The sequence below is a fragment of the Chiroxiphia lanceolata genome, chromosome 17 (assembly GCF_009829145.1).
Source record: "Chiroxiphia lanceolata isolate bChiLan1 chromosome 17, bChiLan1.pri, whole genome shotgun sequence".
NCBI lineage: Eukaryota > Metazoa > Chordata > Aves > Passeriformes > Pipridae > Chiroxiphia > Chiroxiphia lanceolata.
This window is the reverse complement of record NC_045653.1, coordinates 9454254-9475632: the sequence shown is the minus strand read 5'-3', so window position 1 is coordinate 9475632 and position 21379 is coordinate 9454254. Positions and strand designations below refer to the sequence as shown.

Sequence of the window (21379 nt, the reverse complement as noted above, 5' to 3'; positions counted from 1 at the left end):
TCTGGCTCCCTCCAGCAGCCGTGTTATATCACCATCCTTTTAGATACGGAGGATTTTGCTCCACAGGCTGCTTGTGAGCAGCAGGATCTGCAAAGTGCCAGCTCATTTATTCCACTTGGATCCCACTAAGCTTTCCCTGGTTCTGATGCCTCAAGCAGCCAACTGACTCTGTGTTCCTTTCTTTCAGCTCTTCCATGTGGCATATGTCCTGATCAAATTTGCCAATTCCCCCCGTCCTGACCTTTGGGTGCTGGAGCGATCGACTGATTTCGGCCTCACCTACGAGCCCTGGCAGTATTTTGCCTGTAAGTATTTCAGTGTTGCAAGAGAGCTGCAGCTCAGTGCCAGGTAGTGAGGCCGTGGTGAAGAGGGCTCTTTGTGCAAATACAAGGTTGGGTTTGGAGCTGTTTCCGTGTCATTACTGTGATGCAGCACGTGTCCTGGGTTTCTTCTGCCCAATAAGGCTGCAAGAGTTGAAGCTTAGATGCTCCTCGGGGCAGGAGAATGTTTTTACTCTCTAGGACTACATGTCTTTTTTTAAAGTATTGTCATTGATACCCACCCAAATCTATGGGAATGCCAAAGTTGGCACCAGTGTCAATAGTTGGGCATTGCTGATTGAGGTCTGGAGCTGAGATTTCTTGTCATCTCCTCCCTACCCTCTTCTCTGTCTGCTCTGTCCTATCCCAGACTGGTGTATTTCAGCTCTTCCAAATGCAAAACAGCAGCTCACTTCCAAATACCTGCTGTCACAGAAAAGTCTGAAAGCCAAAAACTGTCCCTTGTGCTCGGATACAGCCTGTGCAGGGCAGGGAACCGCTGGTCCTGCCGCTGTGCAAGGTGGGATCAGAGACAGCTGGCTGGACAGGATGGCTGTGGAGATCCAGTCTGTGCATTTGACTTCCCCATTCTCTGATTAAAACCTTAAGAAACAGCTGGTTCTACAAAACTCTTCTCCCAGAGGGTCTATGGGGTAGCCGGATGCTGAGGAAATTGTTAACCACCAGCTCCTCCCAGAAGCAGCAGCAGTAATTGGGAGAAGATGTGAGTTAAGATCTGCAGCCAGAGCTTAAAACCTGGCAAGGAAGGACCTGGGAGCACTTGGAGGCCTTGCCCTGGGCTGTCCCTGAAGGCTCATATTTCTGGCTTACCTGTCAGCCTGTGCTTTGGATTTCGAGCCTCTTATTGTGCAAGAAAGAGCTGCAGACATGTTACTGCTGTGTTGCCTTAGTGTGGTAGCTCCTCTCCAGTGCAGATGTTTTCTTCTCTGCTGTGTGCTAGTAGGGAATTAGTGCTGTCAAATTCCTGCTTTGCTTTTTTCTATAGTCTCTGAGAATTTATATTCCAGCTCTGAAACTTCTCTTGGGGCCCATTACAGTTGTGTTTTTGCAAGGTCTGGGGCTGCATGGAGAGCTCTTGCCCCGCTGGCTTGTTCCTGTGTGTAGTGGCAAAGCTTCAACATCTGGAGTCCTCTTTCTTCCTGCAACATCAGACCCTGTTACCACCCCCCTGGAGAAGTGACATGCAGTGACACAGCCCAGTGGAAAATTCCCATGGAAATAAAGAGGTGGCTGCTCCAAAACCTGCCAGATTCGCTAGCACAAGTCCTTTTCGGAGGTTTATTCCTGGCATGGGGAGTTCTGTAGGTGGTCTAATGAAAACACGTGTCAGGTCAGTTAGAGGGTTAAAAGCAGCTGGCAGAAATGCAAGTGTTCTCCAGAGATGCCAGCAAGCCTTGCCAGAGGTGGCATCGTCCACCCTAACTCAGTGCTGCCTCTCCAGCCGTGCTCATCATGAGAGGTGTTTGATTCCCCAGGCCCCCCAGCCAGGCTACTGAGGTGCTTTTGGGCTTAGCTCTGTGGGAGTAGGGAAGAAGTGCCTGCTGTGGAAAGCATCTGCGCTTGCAGCTGATGGAGCCTTTAGGGAGGGGAGCTGGAGAGATTGTGGCAGTGCAGGTACGTTCATGGTGGGGAGGCACCGTGCTTTCCTCAGCCACCAAAAGAGAAGCAGGAGCACTGGGGAGAGATTTATGGAAGTGTTTATCCCCATGAAAGGCTCCCCACATGGCATTTCAGATGGGGGCAGGATGTGAAAGATGCTCGGTCCCATCTGTCCATGCAAGCCCGCAGAGCCTCGTGGTGCTGTGCAGGATCAGGGTGCAGGATTAGCCCCTTTGGTCTGGCTTTGCTGGGCAGTGTCACTGCAGAGGGGAAGGCAGCCACAGCACAGAGCAAGGCTCCATCCTTTTCTGTCTTTCCTTAAAGCACTGCTGGGGTTTAAAGCTGATGGGTTACTCTGCTTTAGTTCAGAGTGCCCATTATCTGGCTCACACAGTTCTGTAGATTTGGAGGAGTTCTTTGGTTTTCCTCATGCTGAGCATCCTGTCTCCATGCCCAGCCGTGGCAGCTCTCTGGAAATCAATCATCTTGAGCCAGTGGTGACAGGCTCCTCGCCTGGGGCTTTAAAAGTAAATTGCCTTTAAAAAAAGCACCTGGTAAAGGAAATCTTGGCGGCCAGAGACCTTATGTTAAATGTTTCCACATCTTCCTGTGGACGCAATTGAGCTCTCACTGTTGCCAAAACAGTGTTTCATGGAGTGAGGCTGCATTGCTGGGACAAGGTGTGGGTGGGTGCAGGCCAGGGGTGAAGGTAGGGAGGCAGAAGCTCTCTGCTCCCCCTTTGCTGCTCCTCCTGCCTGGCTCAGCCTGCCCGAGCAGCACATGGACTGAAGGACCTGCCTTCCTGAAGCACATTGCGACAGATTTTGGAGGATTATTCCCTTGAATTGGGTTAACGTTTCCCCGTCAGCTTCCTGTGTGAGCTGAACACTGCTGGCAGGAACAGCAGGTTGTGTTGGCTGCCTTTTCTTCCTTCTTCTCCACATGGAAACACCCTCAGGAAAGCTGCAGCAACATAGGCTTCAGCACGCACTGCTGTGAGGTCCTGGCACAGGTGGAATGGGAGTGGGAAGACCAGCAGTCTTTGTCCAGGCTCTTCCTGTGGAAACAGTCCTTGAGAATGGCACAATGTAGGTTTTTGCATGGGTAGATGTAGGTGCTCACCACCCTGCATGATCAGGTCCTGAGCTGTCCTAGCATGTTCACAGTGGTTTGGTTGGCCCTGCCAGCACAGGCATGTCAGACATCCTGGGGACAAGGGTGCTGGACTTGCAGGAGAACCTATACAGGGGCCAGGACACTCCTGAAGCTGCAAGGAGAGTCTTGACATGCAGTGTCCCCAAAGCAGGTCGCTGAGCCAGCACTGTTTCTGTCCCCTGGCTTTACCCAGCCTTGCATTGCCACTTAGTGGCAGGAGCCCTCGTTTGCTGTCCCCAGGGGGTGGTTCTTGGTGGCTTTGGCATTTCTGTTTTGTAGTGTTGGTTTAAGAGCAATTGCAGAGTTCGTATTAAGGTGGGAGAAGGAGACATCCTGCAGGCAGTTGCTCTGCCTCTCCCAAATACTGCAGGTCCCTTCCCCACACCTGCACATCCACCCGAAGTGGTGGGAGATGTCCACTGTGTGATTCTATGCTGGCTTTGGGACTGACCCAAGAAATTTAGGAGCACTGTGAAATGATGGAACAGCTCCTTCATCAGGAGCAGAGCTCTGGCAGCAAAGGGCCCTTCTACAGTTCAGTGGAAGCAGTGCAGCAAATCCAGTGCCAACCAGGCAACAGATCCAGACGAGGGTTAGACCTCAAGCTGGTTCAACTGTGAGATTGATGCCAAAATAAAGGGGTGGGTTCCTCTGCAGGTGGTTGCAGTAGGTGCAGTAGCCATTCTCACTTTCCTCATTTACTGCAGAGAGGTGATTTGGGGCATTTTCTGCCTATTACTGTTGCAGTGACTCCCTCACATGTATTTAACCGTGACAGAGTTAATGATACAAAGCAATCTGTATGTAGTAAATGCTTAACGAAGATTGTACACCCATCTCTCCCGTGGTCAGCGTGGGAAAATCCGTACAGGGCTTGGAATTGTTCCTTTTCTCTTAACTGCTGTCTTCCCTGGTTGATGAACAGCTTCCAAGAGGGACTGCATTGAGAAGTTTGGACAGCACACCGTGGATCGTATCACCAGGGATGACCATGCCATCTGCACTACTGAGTACTCCCGGATCGTGCCTTTGGAAAATGGAGAGGTGAGCAGTTGCACATTTTCATCCCCTGGAGCTTCCAGGGTTTCTCAGTGGCTGTAGATACTCCTACTAATTGGTTCCCTCTTGATTTTCGGATGCCACTTAAACTACTCAGTTAAACCAAACGAGATTGGCAGGGAACTGATTCGGTCATGTGGATAACTGGGTTCACCTAAGGGAGAAATTAATTTACCCCCACCCCACAGGATTACACAGATTTTTCTCATAGAATTCCAGAATGGTTTGGGTTGGAAGGGACCTTAAAGACCGTATTGTTCCAACCCCCTGCTGTGGGCAGATGCACCTTCCACTAGACCAGGTTGCTCAAGGCCCCATCCATCCCGGCCTTTTCCCTCCTTCCGTTCACAGATTGTTGTCTCCCTGGTCAATGGGCGACCAGGAGCCATGAACTTCTCCTACTCTCCTCTCCTGCGGAATTTCACGAAAGCCACCAACATCAGACTGCGCTTCCTGCAGACAAACACTCTGCTCGGGCACCTGATGGGCAAAGCTTTGAGGGACCCTACGGTGACAAGGAGGGTAAGGCAGGCCTTGATGCCTCTTGCTAATGAGGTGGAACTATTTGAGGGCTGTGCATGCAACCTCTGGGGAGAAGACATCCCTGGATGTTGCCTTGGGGGGATCATTTTATTGGGTAAAGTCCTGCTGAATCCTCAGTAGAACAGTTACAAATCTTATTTGTAAAGATACTAATGGCCAACTCTTCCTGTGCTCTCCAGTATTACTACAGCATCAAAGATATCAGCATCGGCGGGCGCTGTGTCTGCCATGGCCACGCAGACGTCTGTGATGCCAAGGACCCCAACGACCCTTACAGGTACCTTTTTCAAAATCCCAGTTCTGTGTAAAAGCATTTTTGAGTTATTGTGCGAAGAATGGAGATGCCAGTATTGAGTTGTGTCCTGTCCTGAGCTCGTAATTGTGCTGGCACTGCTGATCGTGGCTCTGCCCTGAGAACGAATCAGAAACTGCTCCAGACAAAGTAGCAAAAATTAAACGTTTTGTCAGATCTTTTTCAGCCAGATCAGCTCCATGATCTGGTTTCCCTGTCCACAACTTTGCCATCCCATGGGAGCAGAGTGCTGGAATGGAAAGGTAGGGTACTAATGTTGAACACGGAAGTTTTCCATCAAAGTCTAGGACTGGTTTCTGAACTTGTTCAGAGGAGTCTCTTGCTTCCCACATGACTTCTTAAGGATTGGCACAATGCTCTCATAAATAGATGAGCATTGTCTCATCATAAATAGATAAGAATGAGAGTCCCCATGAAACCAGAGGCCATTTCTAATCATAAGAACCATAAATTGGTTACGTATGTAGCTAAACAATTACTCTTTGCAAAAGAAAAAGAGCATGCAAAGCAGTTACATTTTGGCTTATGGGACTCTTCCCATCTGCCTTGGCAATTTGGAATGCCAAAGAGCTGCTTCCAGCCACGAAAGTGTTGCTTTTAGCCATCTGTTTGCAGCTTGAATGTTGCCTTTATAAAAGGGACGGGTAGATTCAGCTGGATGAGGGAAGCTTGTATTTCTTTCTCATCAGGATCATGTGGAGCTTTTGGATCTTCTAAAATAAAATTCCAGTGAGTCCCAGCCAAGGTTAAAGCTGTTAAGTATTAAAACAAAGATGTATTGGTAAGCAAGTCTGCCTTAGTGTGCCAAACTGTCTGACAAAAGGAAGTTCATAAATATTTGAATGTACAGTCCCTTGTTTTTCAGACGTTGGTGTTGCTGGATGCCAGTACACCTGTGTACCAGGGCAAAAGGCTTTATGGGGCAAAATCATTCTTTAACATGGAAATGCTATGACATTTCTTGAGTGAATCAATGGCTTGGGGCTCTCCAGGAAGGGAGCGAAAGTTGAGCAAGGAGAGATGTGTTGGAAATTCTTGTTCAGTGCTACTTCTACTTGCAACTGTCTCTTGCTTCCCAGAATTCCCCTCCTTCCACTCTCATTTGGATGCATTTGGCATCTTTGCTCTTGACCCCAAACTGTTCTCTGATGTTGCAGCACATGTTGGTAAGCAGCTGTTGCATTTCACCGAGAGCAGATTGCACTGGACCGGAGGAGAAAACATTTCCTACTTGGGTGCTTTGTATAGTCATCACATAACAGCTGTAAGTCCTTTGGGATACAGCAGGAAAAGGTGCTGGGTAAACAGAATTTCTCATGGCATTGCTGTACCCTGTTAGCAAGCCCAGGAGCACGGAGGAGTCAGCAGAAATATGATACTTTCAGTTGAGAAAATGAGTAATTGGTGAAATGCTGCCGTTCTCCAGGCTCCAGCAGCAGCTGTGTCTAACCTTCCTGCTGAAGTGGGCACTGCTGGGAAGGTATCCCAGCCCTCCTACCCTGACACATGATAGAGCCAGCTCATTGATACCTGCTGTAATGCTACATGCCAACTGGGGCTCAGACACACTGTCCCCTCCAGTCATGGGCCCCAGCTGACAGAAACACGTCATGTCTTCAGAAATCTGTGCAGCGTGTCCTTCTGCACATGTCCTGCCTCTTCAGATGCTGATGGGTGACAGCAACAGGGCAAGGAAATGCAAACAGAGGAATGTGGGTTGACCTGACCCTGTTAAAAGTCCCAATTGTTGTCTCTGCTTCTCATTGTAACTTCCCTCTTCTGCACACCCTGTGTTTCTTGTACCTGTTGCCCAGCAAGGCAGGATGAGCACTTTGATAGAGGTGAGGTGAAACCTTGGCAAAGACTTTGGGACATGATGAAGCATGTCTGTGAGCTGACTTCCTGGCCATAAATGATAATGTTTATCCAGCTTTGGAAAGTTTCTGTGAAGTGCCAAGCTAAGGAGGTTGCACATCCAGCTGTGTTAAGCTGGCAACACGTCTGGGCCCTGTGTGAGTGTGGATGAGCAGGGACCTGCAGTGTGTGGGCAGGTACAGCCTCCTCCAGGCTCTGCACTTTTCACTACTGTCTGTCTTTACCCCAAGATGGAATGGGCTGAATTAAACAGAGGGAAGGAATGTTCTCCTGGTTAAAGATGAACACCAGCAAGATCAGGCACAGCCCTTTCTCCTGGCAAACCCTGGGAGCAGTGAGATAAGCATCAGCAGGAACCTGGCACGGAGAGCCCAGACAGGAATCCTGTGTTGACATGCAACTGCTCAGGTGTGTTAACGTGACGTGAGCTCAGGAGAACTCTGCAAGGGCTCTACATCTGTCTGATAAGAGCAACTGTTTCTGTGGGTACACCCATCACAGATGCCACAAGCTAGAGAGGAGACAACTGGAGAGTCCAGCTCTGCCTCTGTGCCTGATGCTGAAGATAACCAACAAGACAACAGCAGCCTGGCCGGTCAGATACACATCTGCAGATGAAGGATGCTTTCCCACTACTGGATCCTGAACTCTAACTTCCTCTTTCCCATTTTGGAAGGAAGAGCACCATGTGTGCTGGTAGATTTGTGCCATCTGTCAGTCTCTTTTTGCAGGTGGTTTTTCCTCGGTACGATCAGAAGCAGAGGAAGGGGCTTTTTTTTTTCTCTTGATTGTGTGACTCAGATGTCCTAGCCAAATCCAGATGCTGTAATGCTTGTGTGCTGCTCTCACCTCTGCCACAGCTGCTCACTGCAAACTGTTTAGTCTCTCTTACTGAGCATCAATTCCAGTGGGAAGGCTGCGGTTTCATCTCTTATGTCAGGACAAGCAGGAAATATGTGCTATGTGAACACAGCCGCTCCCTCTTCTTCCTTGTATATATTCAATCAATGAAACATGTAAATATTGTAGTTTATGCACATTTGTCCATAACTCATTAGCAGCACGGATTCAGCACAAGGTGCAGTAAAGCCACGATAGATGAACTCTCCAAGAGGTCATTCCCAACTCTGGACACCACAGACTAAATAAATAACTCCTTCTCCATCTGAAATGTGCATCTTTACTCGTGGAGTGCCATCTCTTTGCATTCTGGGAATGGAACCAGTGCTTTTCAAACATCTTGAACATTAAGGAGCCAGGATGTGTGGCTGGGGCCACGTCCTCCAGTCAGGGAGATTAACACTGCTTAGCAGGTTTATAAGTTCCCTGACTCAGTGACCATCTTTCTCCACACATATGTATATGGATGTTAATTTTGATCTCCAGCTGCTGCCATGGAAAGAAACCCTTAAAATTTTGTTTTCTTGGAAGTGCTGAGTGGTAATCAGCTGGGTGAGAGGTCTCTGGGTGGTTTTCTTACAGAGACATGGCCCAAGTTTGCCTTTCATTGAGTCTCCCTCCTTGGGTCTACAAAACGCTGTGAGAACTAAGTTCCTACTGAATATTTCAGGGCACTTTTCTGCCACTTAGGCTTCAGCCAGGACTCTACCAGCCACAGCCCAGCCTGGGAATTTGGGCAGGGACAGGGCATGATGAGTGCTCAAAGACCTGACTGCGGCCAAGCATCTCGTGGCATCTTCAAGGGGAGGACCAGCAGCAGGGCTGGGAGCAGCACTGGGACCTCCTGCCTCTCAACCCCTCTGGCTGAAGCAAACATGCTGAATGTGGATCCTGCTTACATTCCCGCAAAATTTCAGCTCATCCCGTGTTTGATTACAGTGAGATCATGCTGCTGCCTCTGTCTGGCAATACATACACTTGCAGGTCCCACATCTTAAAATTACGTGTAGGTGGAAACCCTGGCACTCAGCTCACTGCAGCCACGGATGAGTGTGTCTGCACTCCTGCACTTCACCCTGAATGACTGCTCCTTTTGTCTCTAATGTTTTAAAAAAATTACATTTATTTTTAAACACTGCTTTTGAATGGAAAAGCATGGGAGGGAGGGAGAGATGGGAGTGGCAGACGGGCCCTGAGGGGAAATGAGTAATTGCACAGATAAAAGCTGGAACATGTTGTATTATCCATAAGTCTAATACAACAGAACGCGTTTGTGTTGGATGGGAATCGCCTTCTGCTAAGTGGAGGTTTTGGAGATGATGTCACTGCTGTTAATGAATCACCGTTGTGGTCGAGCAGGGACGAGATCCATCGGTTGACTGTCGAGATTTCTTGCCTGGCGCCTCCGGAGCCGCCTGTTTACCCAGCACAGCCCTGCCTGGAAAGCAGGAGGTGCATTTCACAGGGAGCATGGGACCAGCATCTGCTAAAAGACTTAATTCAAATTTCATGGCTCCTCTGTGCAGCACAGGTACACCTGGGGGAGCAGAGAGCACCTGTGTGGCCCCGCTCCTCTTCGGCTCTGAGCTGTCGCTGTCATTTATTCCTTTCACGCTGCCCCTGCACAGTAGTGGGGACATCCTTGTGTCCCTGCACCACACTACCCTACACAAGTAATCTGCTTCAGCTCAGGCTTCTACCACTGCCACCCGCAACCATTTCACATTTTATTGTCTGCAGAGCTGGCTCGGCAGCTTCATGCTGATTTTTTTCTAATCTTTGTCTCCCTGTGAAAAAGAGGAGTGATGGTGGAGGAGAAGGCAGGGAGAGAATGGTACTGGAAGAGCCAAGTTTGGTGTTCAGCTCAGAAAAAAATCAGCAATTAAAAAGTTGAAAAAAATGCCTTAGAAGCCTCTTTTCCAGAATATTTGGATTTGCAAATATCAGTCGTTCATGTATCTGACTAGTGGCAGCTCTGCACAGCGGGGTCACGTGGCAGCTCCCCATGCCACACATCCCTGTCATCACCCCAACCTTGTCTGTACCCTGTTCCCCTCCCTGCAGGCTGCAGTGTGACTGCCAGCACAACACCTGTGGCGGGTCCTGCGATCGCTGCTGCCCCGGCTACAACCAGTTCCCGTGGAAACCTGCCACTGCCGACAGCGCAAACGAGTGCCAGCGTGAGTTGGAGTTGGGATTTTCCCTTCCTTTTCCAGCTGCTTTGCAAAGCACACCAGCCCTGGATGCTGATGTGCAGAGAAGCCGTTCGCTGGACCGGTGGGGTTGGTGGTGTGCGGGACTGGGTGACAGGGAAGTCACTGGCACAGTGGTTGGTGGTACTCAGCTGAGGCTCACACAGGGAGGTCCACCAGGTCTGTGTGGGATTTGGACTCTGCTTATGTTCCAGTTCCTCCTGGGTGTCCAAGGGTTCGTGCAGGCAAGTCTCGTTGCTCAATTCTGTCTCCAAGATGAATTACGTTTGGACGTGTTTACATACAGGACATCTTAATTTGTCCAGGGAAGCCTTTGGTCAGTGCCGCCAGTGGAATTCCTGCTGTACTAGGAATGCAGAGCACGGAGCACAGCTACACCACACAGTGTCTTATACGTGTAGGGTGGCAAAGGATCTTAATCCTGTGCATTTATAAAGCCCCCTCACTGGGTGCTGAATTTTACAGCTCACCTCTATCCAGGATGGGATACAAGAGGCAAGAATGTTGTTTTCTAAACCAGACTCTCTGAGGCCCCAAAGCTGGGTAATTTCTCTTGCTCGTCCATACACGCCTGCACATATTTTACTTGTGATTTTGTGCCCACCACGCTCTCCTGGTTCCCGACCAGACTTTGTGAGAGAGTTGCTGCTTCTGTGCTTTTGAACTGAAAGAATTCTGGGAGCTTGAGAGGTCACGTAACCCTTCCCGATGCATTCAGGCATCGTTTCTCATTGCAAAGTAACCCATTGAACATCAGACCCACAGAGGAGCTTTCACATCTTGAGATGCAGCTGGAGATTGAAGGATCTCCATGGGCTGGTGGCTTAGCTAATGTCTCCTTGTATTTCAGCTTGCAATTGCAATGGCCACGCCTATGACTGCTACTACGACCCGGAGGTGGATCGCCACAAAGCCAGCAAGAGTCGTGAAGACAAGTTTGAAGGGGGAGGTGTTTGTATTGACTGTCAGGTAGGGCTGAAGAGCTCCAGTGGAAAAGGCCTTTTCAAATTTTTGTGTTTGTTTCTGCTGTCAACCTGGAGTTCAGCCTTGCTGGCACCTCCACCAAGCCCCTCACACACCCTCTGTTATCTACATTAGGTCTTTCCCTGGAAGTTTAGTCTCTTTGCCATGGATTAAAGGAGTGTGCACCAGTAATTAAAATAGCACGTGGGTTTCTAGCCATCCCCTGGGTAGCACCACTACCTTCCTGACGCTTTAGAGTTAGGTCTGCTGAGGCACTGGAATTGGGAGGGACAGGTTGCTGCTCAGCACTTTTGGAGGTCCCTGCCTAGTTCACAGCACTCAGATGCTGCCATCTCCCTGGATCTCTCTCTGCCCACTAGAATGCCAGTCTTCTCAATCTCTGAAGTTCCCAGTGAAAGTGATAAAGTAGCTCTTCCCTACCCAAGGTGACTGTGTCCTGGTTAATTCATGTAGTGGTATGAAACTTTTACTGTACTTTCTTACTGGGAGGAAACAGGTTGCTCCCATCCTGCAAGCACAAAGTGGTCAGGACATTTTACCATCTGAGGGAAGTGAAATGGGCTTGAGGTCAGATATAAACCTGAAACTCACTCTGTGTTTATGGGAGGATACAGTTTGCAGGAAATGCTTTGTTTTCAAATCAGTGTATGCAGCATTTTGAGCAGATTTATGTCTTCTGCATGCTGACACTCCTGAGCTGCTTCCTCTGTAACCTGGGGCTGTTAGTATATCTGGCAGATGAACACTGAGTCCTGCAGGCAGAGGAACTGATGCCCCTCTAACCCACTGTCTTTCAGCATCACACCACTGGCATCAATTGTGAGAGATGCATCCCGGGATACTATCGGTCCCCTGACCACCCCATCGACTCTCCGTACATTTGCTATCGTGAGTGTGAACTCCTCTGTGGGTCATAGATGCCCTCCTGGACTTGGTGGCACTGGAGAGGGTGGTTTGGAGGATTGGGCTGGGAGGTTTTTCTGGTGTAGGGGGTTTGGGGTCTCAGGCAGTGACACCGCTGCCGGCTTGTCCCTCTCTGCAGGCTGTAACTGCGAGTCTGACTTCACTGATGGCACCTGTGAGGACCTCACTGGCCGCTGCTACTGCAAACCCAACTACACTGGGGAGCTCTGTGATGCCTGTGCTGAGGGATACCTCAACTTCCCCCACTGTTACCGTAAGTTGGAGTGATCAGATCTGGGATCCCGCAGATCCAGGGGGTGCGGGAAGAGCCAAGAGCTCCAGTTGTGGCTGCTCTTTGTGTGCCTTTTCCCCATGCCACCTGGCACTCCTGTCCCAGGAAGAGTTTTTGCACGTGGGAACAAGCCCACGTTTGGCTTGGGTGGAAGCTGGACCAGAGCTGAATGGTCTGAACTCAGCTCTGTGGAGTCAGTGGGAGCTTTCCATTTTGCTGGAGTTTCATCTCTCACTTTCTGTGAAAGACAGTTTAACAAGGGCTGTAATGGATTGTTGTTTAGTGGGATATCTGTGCTTTGTTCCATGTTCCACATGTTCATTCAGCCTGTTCAGCTTTAGGATTGTCAAGCCCTTGATATTCTGACAGGATTTCTTTGAGGGTGTGTGATGACCTGTGCAATGTCTCTTTCTCTGTGTAGCTGTTCCAGCTTTCACTCACAACGATACTGGAGAGCAAGTGCTTCCTGCAGGACAGATAATAAGTAAGCAGTGCAGTTTTCCTTGATGCTTTGGTAATCACCATGATATCATTTTTGTTGCATCTCCCCATCCAGTGCAAGATCAGGTCTTCAGCTTACTGGGCACGTACATTGTATGAGACAGGGAGTGGTCTGAGAGAGGAGGCAGCTGAGGGTGGGGGAAAGGAAGTTTTAGGATCCCTGTTTTTATAGACATGAAAACTCTAGCCTTGAATGCCTGTGTAATTACTTTTTTCTGGGGTTCAGGCCACATGGGGCTGCCCTTTCTGGCCTCCCTGTGAGAAACCCTGTGAGAAATACCACGGAGGGGCTGTGGCTGAGCTGGGAGCTCTGCTGTGGGTGCCTCTGAAGTGTGCACGGGCAGCTGCTCCCTCTGTGTCACTTTCTGTGTTGTTTAGAAAGTTCACCCATGCCCTTATCCCTGCTCCCCTCCACCTCCCTCCTCTCTCATGCTCACTCCTCTCAGTTCATCTACTCCCTTGTGCTTTTTCTTGTCTCTTTTCCCACCGAATCCTCCTCTGTCTCATGCTCCCCAGAACGCTCCAGATAACCTTTTCCTTCCTTCTGATATTTTAAACTCTGTATCTTCCAGACAGATTTTTTCTTTCCTGAGCTGGAATTTCTCACTTCCCTTCTCATTTCCTCACCTTCCCCTCCCTCTAGTTCTCAGATGATATTTGCACTTCTCTCCCAGCCCAGCACCCCACACCACTGCTGTCAGTGATGGCAGGGCTGGCTCAGAGCCTCAGCACTGCTCAGCCACAGCACCTGCCTGCCCTGGCAGTGGGGAGGTCTCACATGCAGCTGAGCATGGAGTGACCAGAGAGAAAGCTCAAAGCTCACCCTGGTTAGCTGAAGGCTCTGATTATTCCCACATTTAGGTAGTGCTGCACTGAATCAGCTCTGCCTGGGCTTGTGGAAGCAGCGTTTGCCTGCCCTGTGCATTTCCCTGCTGCCCACCCAGCACCTTCACACCTGCATGGTGCTGAGCTCTCCCAGCCATCCCACGAGCCACGGGTGCTGTTGCCTGAGCAGGGTTTGGTTAAAACATCTGCATCTAATAGGAAGGTTATCAGGAGGGGGAAATGCTTGAGCTGTTGCCTCTCATGGCACCTTCTGCCCTGTCCTTGTGGGACCTCAGAGCTCGACTGACAACCGTGTGTGGTGTTGCCTGTTGTGTGTCCCCTCTCCAGACTGCGATTGCTACGCCGGTGGGACAGAAGGCAACGCCTGTCGCAAGGACCCTCGTGTGGGGATGTGTGTGTGCAAGCCCAACTTCCAGGGAACACAGTGTGACCAGTGTGCCCCAGGCCACTATGGACCCAGCTGCCAGCGTGAGTAACTGGGGGTCAGTGGCCCCAAGCTCGCCCTGCTCACCCCCCTGCTGGGCAGGAACGTGCCTCTCCTTGCTGGGGAGGAGGAATTCTCCAACCCTGCTTCCAAGTGACAAATTCCCATGACTTTTGCTGTTGCTTTCCACCCATCCCTGACGCTCCAGCATCCTCCCAGGCTGAGGGGAGCCCTTGAGAAATTCTCTGTGGATGTGAGCTATGGGCCAGGCATGCTTGCTGTCAGCTCTATCCCCCAGGGTTTCTCCAGCGACTGCTCCTCTACCCCTGAGGAACAGGTGCTCTTGGTTCCTTCCCTAGGAAGGGGAAAGATGAAGAACCTGCTTATTTATTAGTGCCCTTGTTTCTTTCCAGCCTGCCAGTGCTCTGGCCCTGGTCAGTATGATGGCACCTGTGACAGCGAGACCGGGCAGTGTCAGTGCCGAACAGGATTTGAAGGGCACTTGTGTGACCAGTGTGCTCCAGGCTACTTCAACTACCCTCTGTGCCAGCGTGAGTATCTGTCCTCCTGTGGGCCTGGGTGGCTACAGCAGCCAGAGTTCTCTGGCAGGGGGTTGAAGTACTGGAAAGTGGGTTTTTGGGTGTTTTGAAGAGTATGTGCAATGGACAGAGACTGACGGGTTGAATTCTTAGAGCAGCACCTAAACACCCACCTGAGAAGCTTTCAGAGGAAAAGACATTGCCATGAGCTTTGCTGTGTGCTCCCAGCACAGGGCAGATGGTTTCTCTGTGTTGCAGTGTGTGGTTGCAGTGCTGTTGGGACGCTGCCGGGAGGCTGCGACTCCGTCGGGAATTGTTTCTGCAGACCCGAGTTTGCTGGGCCACGGTGTGAGCAGTGCAGCCCTGGGTACCACTCCTACCCCCACTGCTATGGTAAGGGCCTTAACCTCTGCTTCCTGCTGGTCTGTCACTTTCTAAAAAACATACCTGTTTTTGTAAGGCTTTGGTGTTTCTCGACATCAAACCCATGTGGTTTGCACTGTGAATTTGGCAGGCTTGCTTTGGAGGTCATGGATCACATCAAAGCCTGGAAGACAAAGCACTTTTTATCAGTCACACTTCCTCATCACAACCCTGCTGTGACCTGGTGTCTCAGCTTATGCCTTTTTTGCATGTCACTGTAGTGCATTAACCTACTAAACTGCTGCGGAACATTGAATGGGCTGTAAAAAGCCCTCAGTGGCATTTTCCTGGTATGGCCATGACTCCAGCTGAAAATACCACCTGACATGCCAGGGAATTAACAAATTATTTTAGTTCTGATAGAAATGGCTAATTCCTGGGGGGACTGACAGACCAGCAGTGGTTGGCCACAGACTACAGGGTTCATCAGGCTGTTGACAGTCCTGCTCTTACAGCTTGCTCCTGCGATTCCCGGGGTGCTGTGGACAACAACTGCAGCCCAGCTGGCCAGTGCCGATGCCACATGAATTTTGCAGGACACACCTGCAACCAGTGTGCCCTGGGCTTCTACGGGTACCCCAGCTGCACTCGTGAGTATCCACCTTATTGCTCTGCAACTGCCTGAAGGGAGGGTGTAACCAGAGGAGGATTGGTCTTTTCTCCCAAGTAACAAGTGATGGGGCAAGAGGAAATGGCCTCGAGTTGCACCAGGGGAGGTTTAGATTGGATATTAGGCAAAACTTCTTTATCAGTAGGGTTGTCAAGCACTGGACCAGGCTACCCAGAGGTGGTGGAGTCACCATCCCTGGAGAGATTTAAAAGACATGTAGATATGGCACTTGGGGACATGGTTTGGTGGCGGGCTGGGCCATGTGTAACTGTTGGACTTGATGGTCTTAGAGGTCTTTTCCAACCTAAACAATTCTGTGATTCTGTCCTTTTCCCCGGGCACTGCATTGCTCCTGGACCAGAGCTGCAGTTGCCAGGGCTGAGCAACACCCTGAGCAGATGCCTGTGGCCCAAAATACTCTGACCAGTCCTCCCCAGCTCTGGGCAGAGCGTCCTCATCTCCCTCCCCGTCAGCAGCCCGACTGGAAGCCAGATGTACCCTTATGTCTCCCAGCAAGAATTTACTGCTCATTAAAAAGTAATCCGTGATACAGTTTCCCTGAGGGAACAAAAGAGCATCATCACCCTCTTGCACTGTACTAAATGTAGACTCCTGAGCTGTGCCAGCTGGCAGAGCACTCCTCCCAAATGCTGATGCCGGCAATATGCCTTTGAAGAGGCTGGAGGCATAGATGAAATGGTCTCACAGGAGTTCAGCAGTCACCTTTTTTTTTTTTTTTTGGTCTCATGAAGCAGTGTCCACATTACAGAGCTGTAGAGGAGCCACAGCGAGGAAAGAAAAGAACCACCTGATTTTTATGGTTTTTTTAATCGGTTGTTTTATGAGCAGTGCTTTGCTATTAGCCAGTCTGGGGATGTCAGCCTAAAACGTCTCCTTTGGCAGGGATTTGAGGAGTACTGGCTGGGCAGGGAAGGCATGGGCAGCTCCCCAGCAGCTTGCTGACCTTTCCTGCGATAGGGCAGTGGGATCTCTGCATGTGTTCCTGGGAGGCAAGTCGTGCAGGAAGCCACAGAACCATTACCCTGCCCTTGCCCTCAACTGCCCAGGCTGTGCTGCTGGCCTGGTGCTACAGCCCCACTGCCCACATACAACATCTACAGGGCAGACCCTGAGGGCCAAGTGCTGCTCTTGGGTGTTTGGGCTTTTGTAGAACCTGATGTGTCACTGGTGACTAACTTTTGGGGGATGAGATCATACTTTCCCCTTCTCCTCAACCAGAACTTTTCCCTGCCTCCAAAACACACATAAATGTATATGAATTGGTGTGATAAACGTTGCAGCTCGTACTGTTTTTCTTAAAAGATGGGGTGGTTTTAACCAAAAGCAAAGAATAAGCGTGTGTGTTATTTATAACCCATATTTCTGGCTGCTTTGATGGTGAAGAAGGTCAGGCAGACAAAAAGAGGCTGCTGCTGGGAAGCCTTGAATGCAGGAGTCCCTGTGCCCTGCAGCTCCAGCAGTTGCTCTCCCTTCTTTTGCAGCTTGCCAGTGCTCCCCGGAGGGCTCCCTGCACAGCACCTGTGACCAGGACACGGGGCAGTGCAGCTGCCGGCCCAGAGTGACGGGGCTGCGCTGCGACAGCTGCGTGCCAGGAGCCTATGGATTCCCCCACTGCGAAGGTAGTCCCCTTCTCCCTCGTGTCTTGGGACACTCCAGTGTCCTGGGACATAGTGGTGTGGTGGGTTTATTGTTCCCCAAACAGCCTGGGTGTGTGAGCCAGTTCCGTAAATCCCTCCTTGTGCCTCTGTTTTCCAGTGGGCTCCTGTAACCCAGCAGGGTTGGAGATTGCAGATCCCTCGCTGGCCCCAGTGAGTATCAGATGAACCCACCCACCCACCCCTGCAGGTCATTTTTGCATGATCCCCTTTATCTCATTTTGGACCAGGTTCTCCCTTAAGCTCACCCCGAAAGCAGCCCTTACCCACACCAGAGCAGCAGATCCCACCTTCAGCCACTGTGCTGCAAATTCTAACCTGCTCTTCTCACCCCCTCCCTTTCCCCAGGGCTCCTGCGCGTGTCGGGCATATGTTGAAGGCCCAGCTTGTGACAGATGCAAGCCTGGATACTGGAACCTGACTCCAGAGAATCCCTATGGTTGCCTGAGTAAGGAAATGGCATTTGCACAGCCCCAAGAAGTCCCCTTCGCGCTGTAAAGGTGCAGAACCCAAATGGGGGGGGGGGGGGTAATCATTGCTGGATGGAAGTGATGCCCTTCCTTCTGTCTTCTCCCAGAAGTAACACGTCAAAGGGGAAAGGCTGGAGCCTGGAGCTTTTTGCTTGGGATTGAAACATAAGGCTGATGCAATGAGTTCTGCCATTCTCAACCCTCCCTACAGACTTTGCACGCTTAATTTTTCATGGCCAAATATGCAGAAAAGGCAAATTTCTTTAGTCATTGTGTCCTCAGCAGTAACTGTCCAAAATGAAATGTAGCCCTTTTCAGAGTCCTCCGGTGTGATGGGTGCTGACCCCATCAGGCTTCTTCTCAGGGACTGATTGACCTTCTGGCTTTCTTGTTCATCTCTCTCTCTCCAGACTGCAAGTGTGACACCAAGGGCACCATCAGCAGAATCGCAGAGTGCCGGCAGGTGGGTTTACTCCTCTGCTTCCAGGCTCCTCTGAGTGTACTGTGTTGGGAGCGTTCAGCTCTGTCTCTCCCTGCAGCTGCTGGAAAGGCCTGACGCTGAGCTCTCAAAGCTTGCACCACAGTCTGGGCTTGCATGAGAACATGGGATTAAGACCTGTCATAAATTAGGCACCTAAGTATTTCTGGGTCTGTCCCAGGATGCCTGGATTTTTGTTTGCCTGCATTGTTGGGTAATTTAAGTTATCTGGCCCTTATCTGGCCCACCCACGCGCAGGAAGCCATGTAGAGCATGAAACTCAAAAATGCTTCTGCAGTGTCTCAGACCAGAACCCAAATAACTGAGAAACAGCTTAGCCATGACAAGGAACAGGAGGGAATGAGTTTCCATGCCTGCTTTTCCCTCCTAGGGCGATGGGCAGTGCTTCTGCAAACCCAACGTGTGCGGGCAGTTCTGCTCGGCGTGCAGGGACGGCTACTTCAATGTGGAGAATGCAAATTACTTTGGGTGCCAAGGTGAGTCCCCTTCATGATGGGTTTGAGTGAATAGGAAGGGCTGTAAGAACTGACCCTGGAACATGCAGGTCTGGATAGACAACTGATTGTTGACCGTAGAGAGAAGAGGCAAGAGATGTTCCACCTCCTGTTTTGGGTCATCGTTTTTGGGTGATACAGTTTAGTGCTTTAGGGGTTACAGTGGTAGCACTGGGTTGATGGTTGGACTTAATGATCTTAAAGATCTCTTCCAACCTTGGTGATTCTATGATTCTATACCATGGCCCAGAGCAGGGACTGGATCTTCTGTGGATCTGGAGACCTGAGTTCACACTTTTACAACCATTGGACACGGGTCTGTCAGGCTGGGGAGCAAATAGCCAGGGTGTTCCTCAGAGTGCCACAAACTGGTGTGTGAACCACTGGCTGTGTCCTTGCATCCATGTGCCTTCCTCCTGCTGAGAGTGGGTGGCATGGACATGTGGGGTTGGCTGCTTTCCATCATGCCCATGGGAAGAGGTAAAGGAGGAGATCTGGACGCTCTCAGCCAGTCCATACAGTCGTGGCAGGGCTGGGAAGAGGGAGCAAGGCTGCTGCTGGCGGCACCCAGCCATGAGGGTTTGCAGACCTTGTTCCTCCCGCGGCCGCCTGGAAATAGCTCAGCACTGAGGTGGAAGAAGAGACGATCCAAGTGGGGCCGGGGCCAAATATGAAAACGGATGCAATGGAATAAAAATAGCGGCCCAAGGCTCCCTGCCTGCTGGGACGTGCCTTTGATTAGTGACCAGGAGCTTGTTAGCGTGGAGGGAATATAAACAGGCTCTTCCTGCCCGCAGGCTGCCGGTGCGACGTCGGCGGGTCCCTGGGGCCGTCCTGCGAGGAGCGGAGCGGAACCTGTCGCTGCCGGCAGAGCACACGCGGTCCCACCTGCACCCAGTAAGCTGCCAGCAGGAGATGCACCTTGGAGTGCTCTGCCTCCTGCTCATTCCCTCAGGGATGGTGTCGTCTGCCACCACGGGGATGAGGACCTTGTTGTCTGGGCAGCTGCCACACCAGCCACGTGCCTGGCAGAGGTGTCCCGCCTCTCCCTGCAGGTAGCCCGGTAGGTAGCAGTGCTCTCTCTCTTCCCCAGACCTGCACGGGACCATTATTTCCCTGACCTTCACCACTTGAAATTCGAGCTGGAAGAAGGCACCACACCATCTGGCCGTGCCGTGCGCTTTGGCTACAACCCCCTGGAGTTTGAGGGCTTCAGCTGGCGAGGATATGCACAGATGTCCTCCATCCAGGTATGCCTGTGCCTGCATCCCAGCCCAGCTCCCTCTGGGGAGGATGTGGCCGGTGGAGGACTGATGTGCTTTTGGCACACATCTTTCACCCCAAGTGCTTCTCAACCCCCCAAAGTGACATGATGGCCAACATAAACAGCACAGTGTATATATAGCCTGTTTGTGCAGATACTTCCTGTAGCACTGGGGATGGCATAGACTGATGAGGGGAAAGATCCTAAATTGGAAGTCCCGTGACATCCTAATCCATTTAGACAAAGGTAGCTTGGTGATTACTTACAGGGGTGTCTGTAAATGCTGTCTCTCAGTTTCCTTGTTGTTCTTTAATCAGACTGCTCTTTCCTACAACTCAGCAAAACCTTTCCTCCCTTTTCCAAAAATAAATAATCTCCTCCTTAGCTTCCATGTTCAGCTTGGACCTCTTGTTACCCTTCAGCCTCTGCCCCTTGCTGTTAGCTGGTTTGCTGTAGTGATGGTTTATGCTAATCTGGAGTTGTGTAAGCCCTAGAAGTGAAGCTGTTTCGTCTGTCGACCCTTTTTCCTCCACGGTGGTTTCTTCTGCATGGCCCTTGTGGAATTGCATGTGTGTTTGGGGATGGGATGCAGGGCAGTGATTCTCCTGACAGTCTTGTCCCATGTAAGATGGTCCTTACTTTCATGCATATGCTTTCAGTTTCTTCACTTTTTCATGCTTAGGTAAAGTAACAGAGGGGCCATTTCCATTGAATTGTAGGTAGGAGCTAAGCAATGAACTCCTGTAGGCTTCCTCGAGAAAATCCCAGCCATAAAGCTTAAGGATGGAGCTCATGCTCAAGCTTGGGGCTTTAGTGTTGCATCCAGTTTTGGCATTTGAGATAGAAATAGGCCTCAGTAAAAGGGCTGGCATGTGGCTTCCTGCTGGCAGGTTTCACCTGTAGTTTGTTCTCCTCAAGATCATTCCAGTTTGCTCTCCAAGTGGGAAGATGGAGTGTAACTGGAGAATGCACAGCCCTCATTAGAAGTCTCCCTGGGCAGACCCCAGTTTTGCTGTGCAGGCAGGAGGTTATTTAAGCTTAGATCTCTTTGAAATAGGTCAAACTTAAGCATCTCCTTAACTGGGGTCTTGCCAAACAGTGTCCAGGCGGGCAATGGGCTGATGCACCATCAGTGGCACAGTCCATTAGCCCTTGGGATGGTGCCTCCCAAGGATGAGGCACCAGCTCAATTCCCAGCCTCTTCTGTAGGTAGTTGAGCAGTGCCCCATAAACACAAGTGCAGGTGTTTCAGCATTTGGTACCTGCTGGCTGGTTATGGCACACGAAGCCCAGATGCAACGTGCCAATAACAAAAGCAAGAGCTTCTTAAAACCTTTCCCTTGGCATGGTGTGCGCCCCTGGATAGCCCAACCCCCCTGCTGTGCCACAGCACTTTCCAGATGTGGCCAGAGCCTTTCCACCCCCTCCCACAGGCAGGTTGCTCCCTCGGTGGCTG

At 50.7% G+C, this 21379-nt stretch overlaps 1 protein-coding gene across 3 annotated transcripts in view; it reads left to right on the top strand.

The window, feature by feature from the left end:
- LAMA5 (laminin subunit alpha 5) overlaps nucleotides 1-21379 on the top strand; it is an 88792-nt gene that overhangs the window by 38368 nt on the left and 29045 nt on the right. For all 3 annotated transcript variants that reach the window (XM_032704786.1, XM_032704785.1, XM_032704783.1), the window contains exons 3-22: nucleotides 188-305; nucleotides 4021-4139; nucleotides 4506-4676; nucleotides 4877-4974; nucleotides 9850-9965; nucleotides 10849-10967; nucleotides 11780-11870; nucleotides 12025-12159; nucleotides 12599-12661; nucleotides 13852-13992; nucleotides 14362-14499; nucleotides 14746-14880; nucleotides 15366-15500; nucleotides 17023-17160; nucleotides 17297-17349; nucleotides 17545-17644; nucleotides 18077-18129; nucleotides 18536-18641; nucleotides 19457-19556; nucleotides 19753-19909. In XM_032704786.1, the coding sequence (XP_032560677.1) occupies nucleotides 188-305; nucleotides 4021-4139; nucleotides 4506-4676; nucleotides 4877-4974; nucleotides 9850-9965; nucleotides 10849-10967; nucleotides 11780-11870; nucleotides 12025-12159; nucleotides 12599-12661; nucleotides 13852-13992; nucleotides 14362-14499; nucleotides 14746-14880; nucleotides 15366-15500; nucleotides 17023-17160; nucleotides 17297-17349; nucleotides 17545-17644; nucleotides 18077-18129; nucleotides 18536-18641; nucleotides 19457-19556; nucleotides 19753-19909 (2286 nt within the window). The remainder of the gene's footprint in view (nucleotides 1-187; nucleotides 306-4020; nucleotides 4140-4505; nucleotides 4677-4876; nucleotides 4975-9849; nucleotides 9966-10848; nucleotides 10968-11779; nucleotides 11871-12024; nucleotides 12160-12598; nucleotides 12662-13851; nucleotides 13993-14361; nucleotides 14500-14745; nucleotides 14881-15365; nucleotides 15501-17022; nucleotides 17161-17296; nucleotides 17350-17544; nucleotides 17645-18076; nucleotides 18130-18535; nucleotides 18642-19456; nucleotides 19557-19752; nucleotides 19910-21379) is intronic.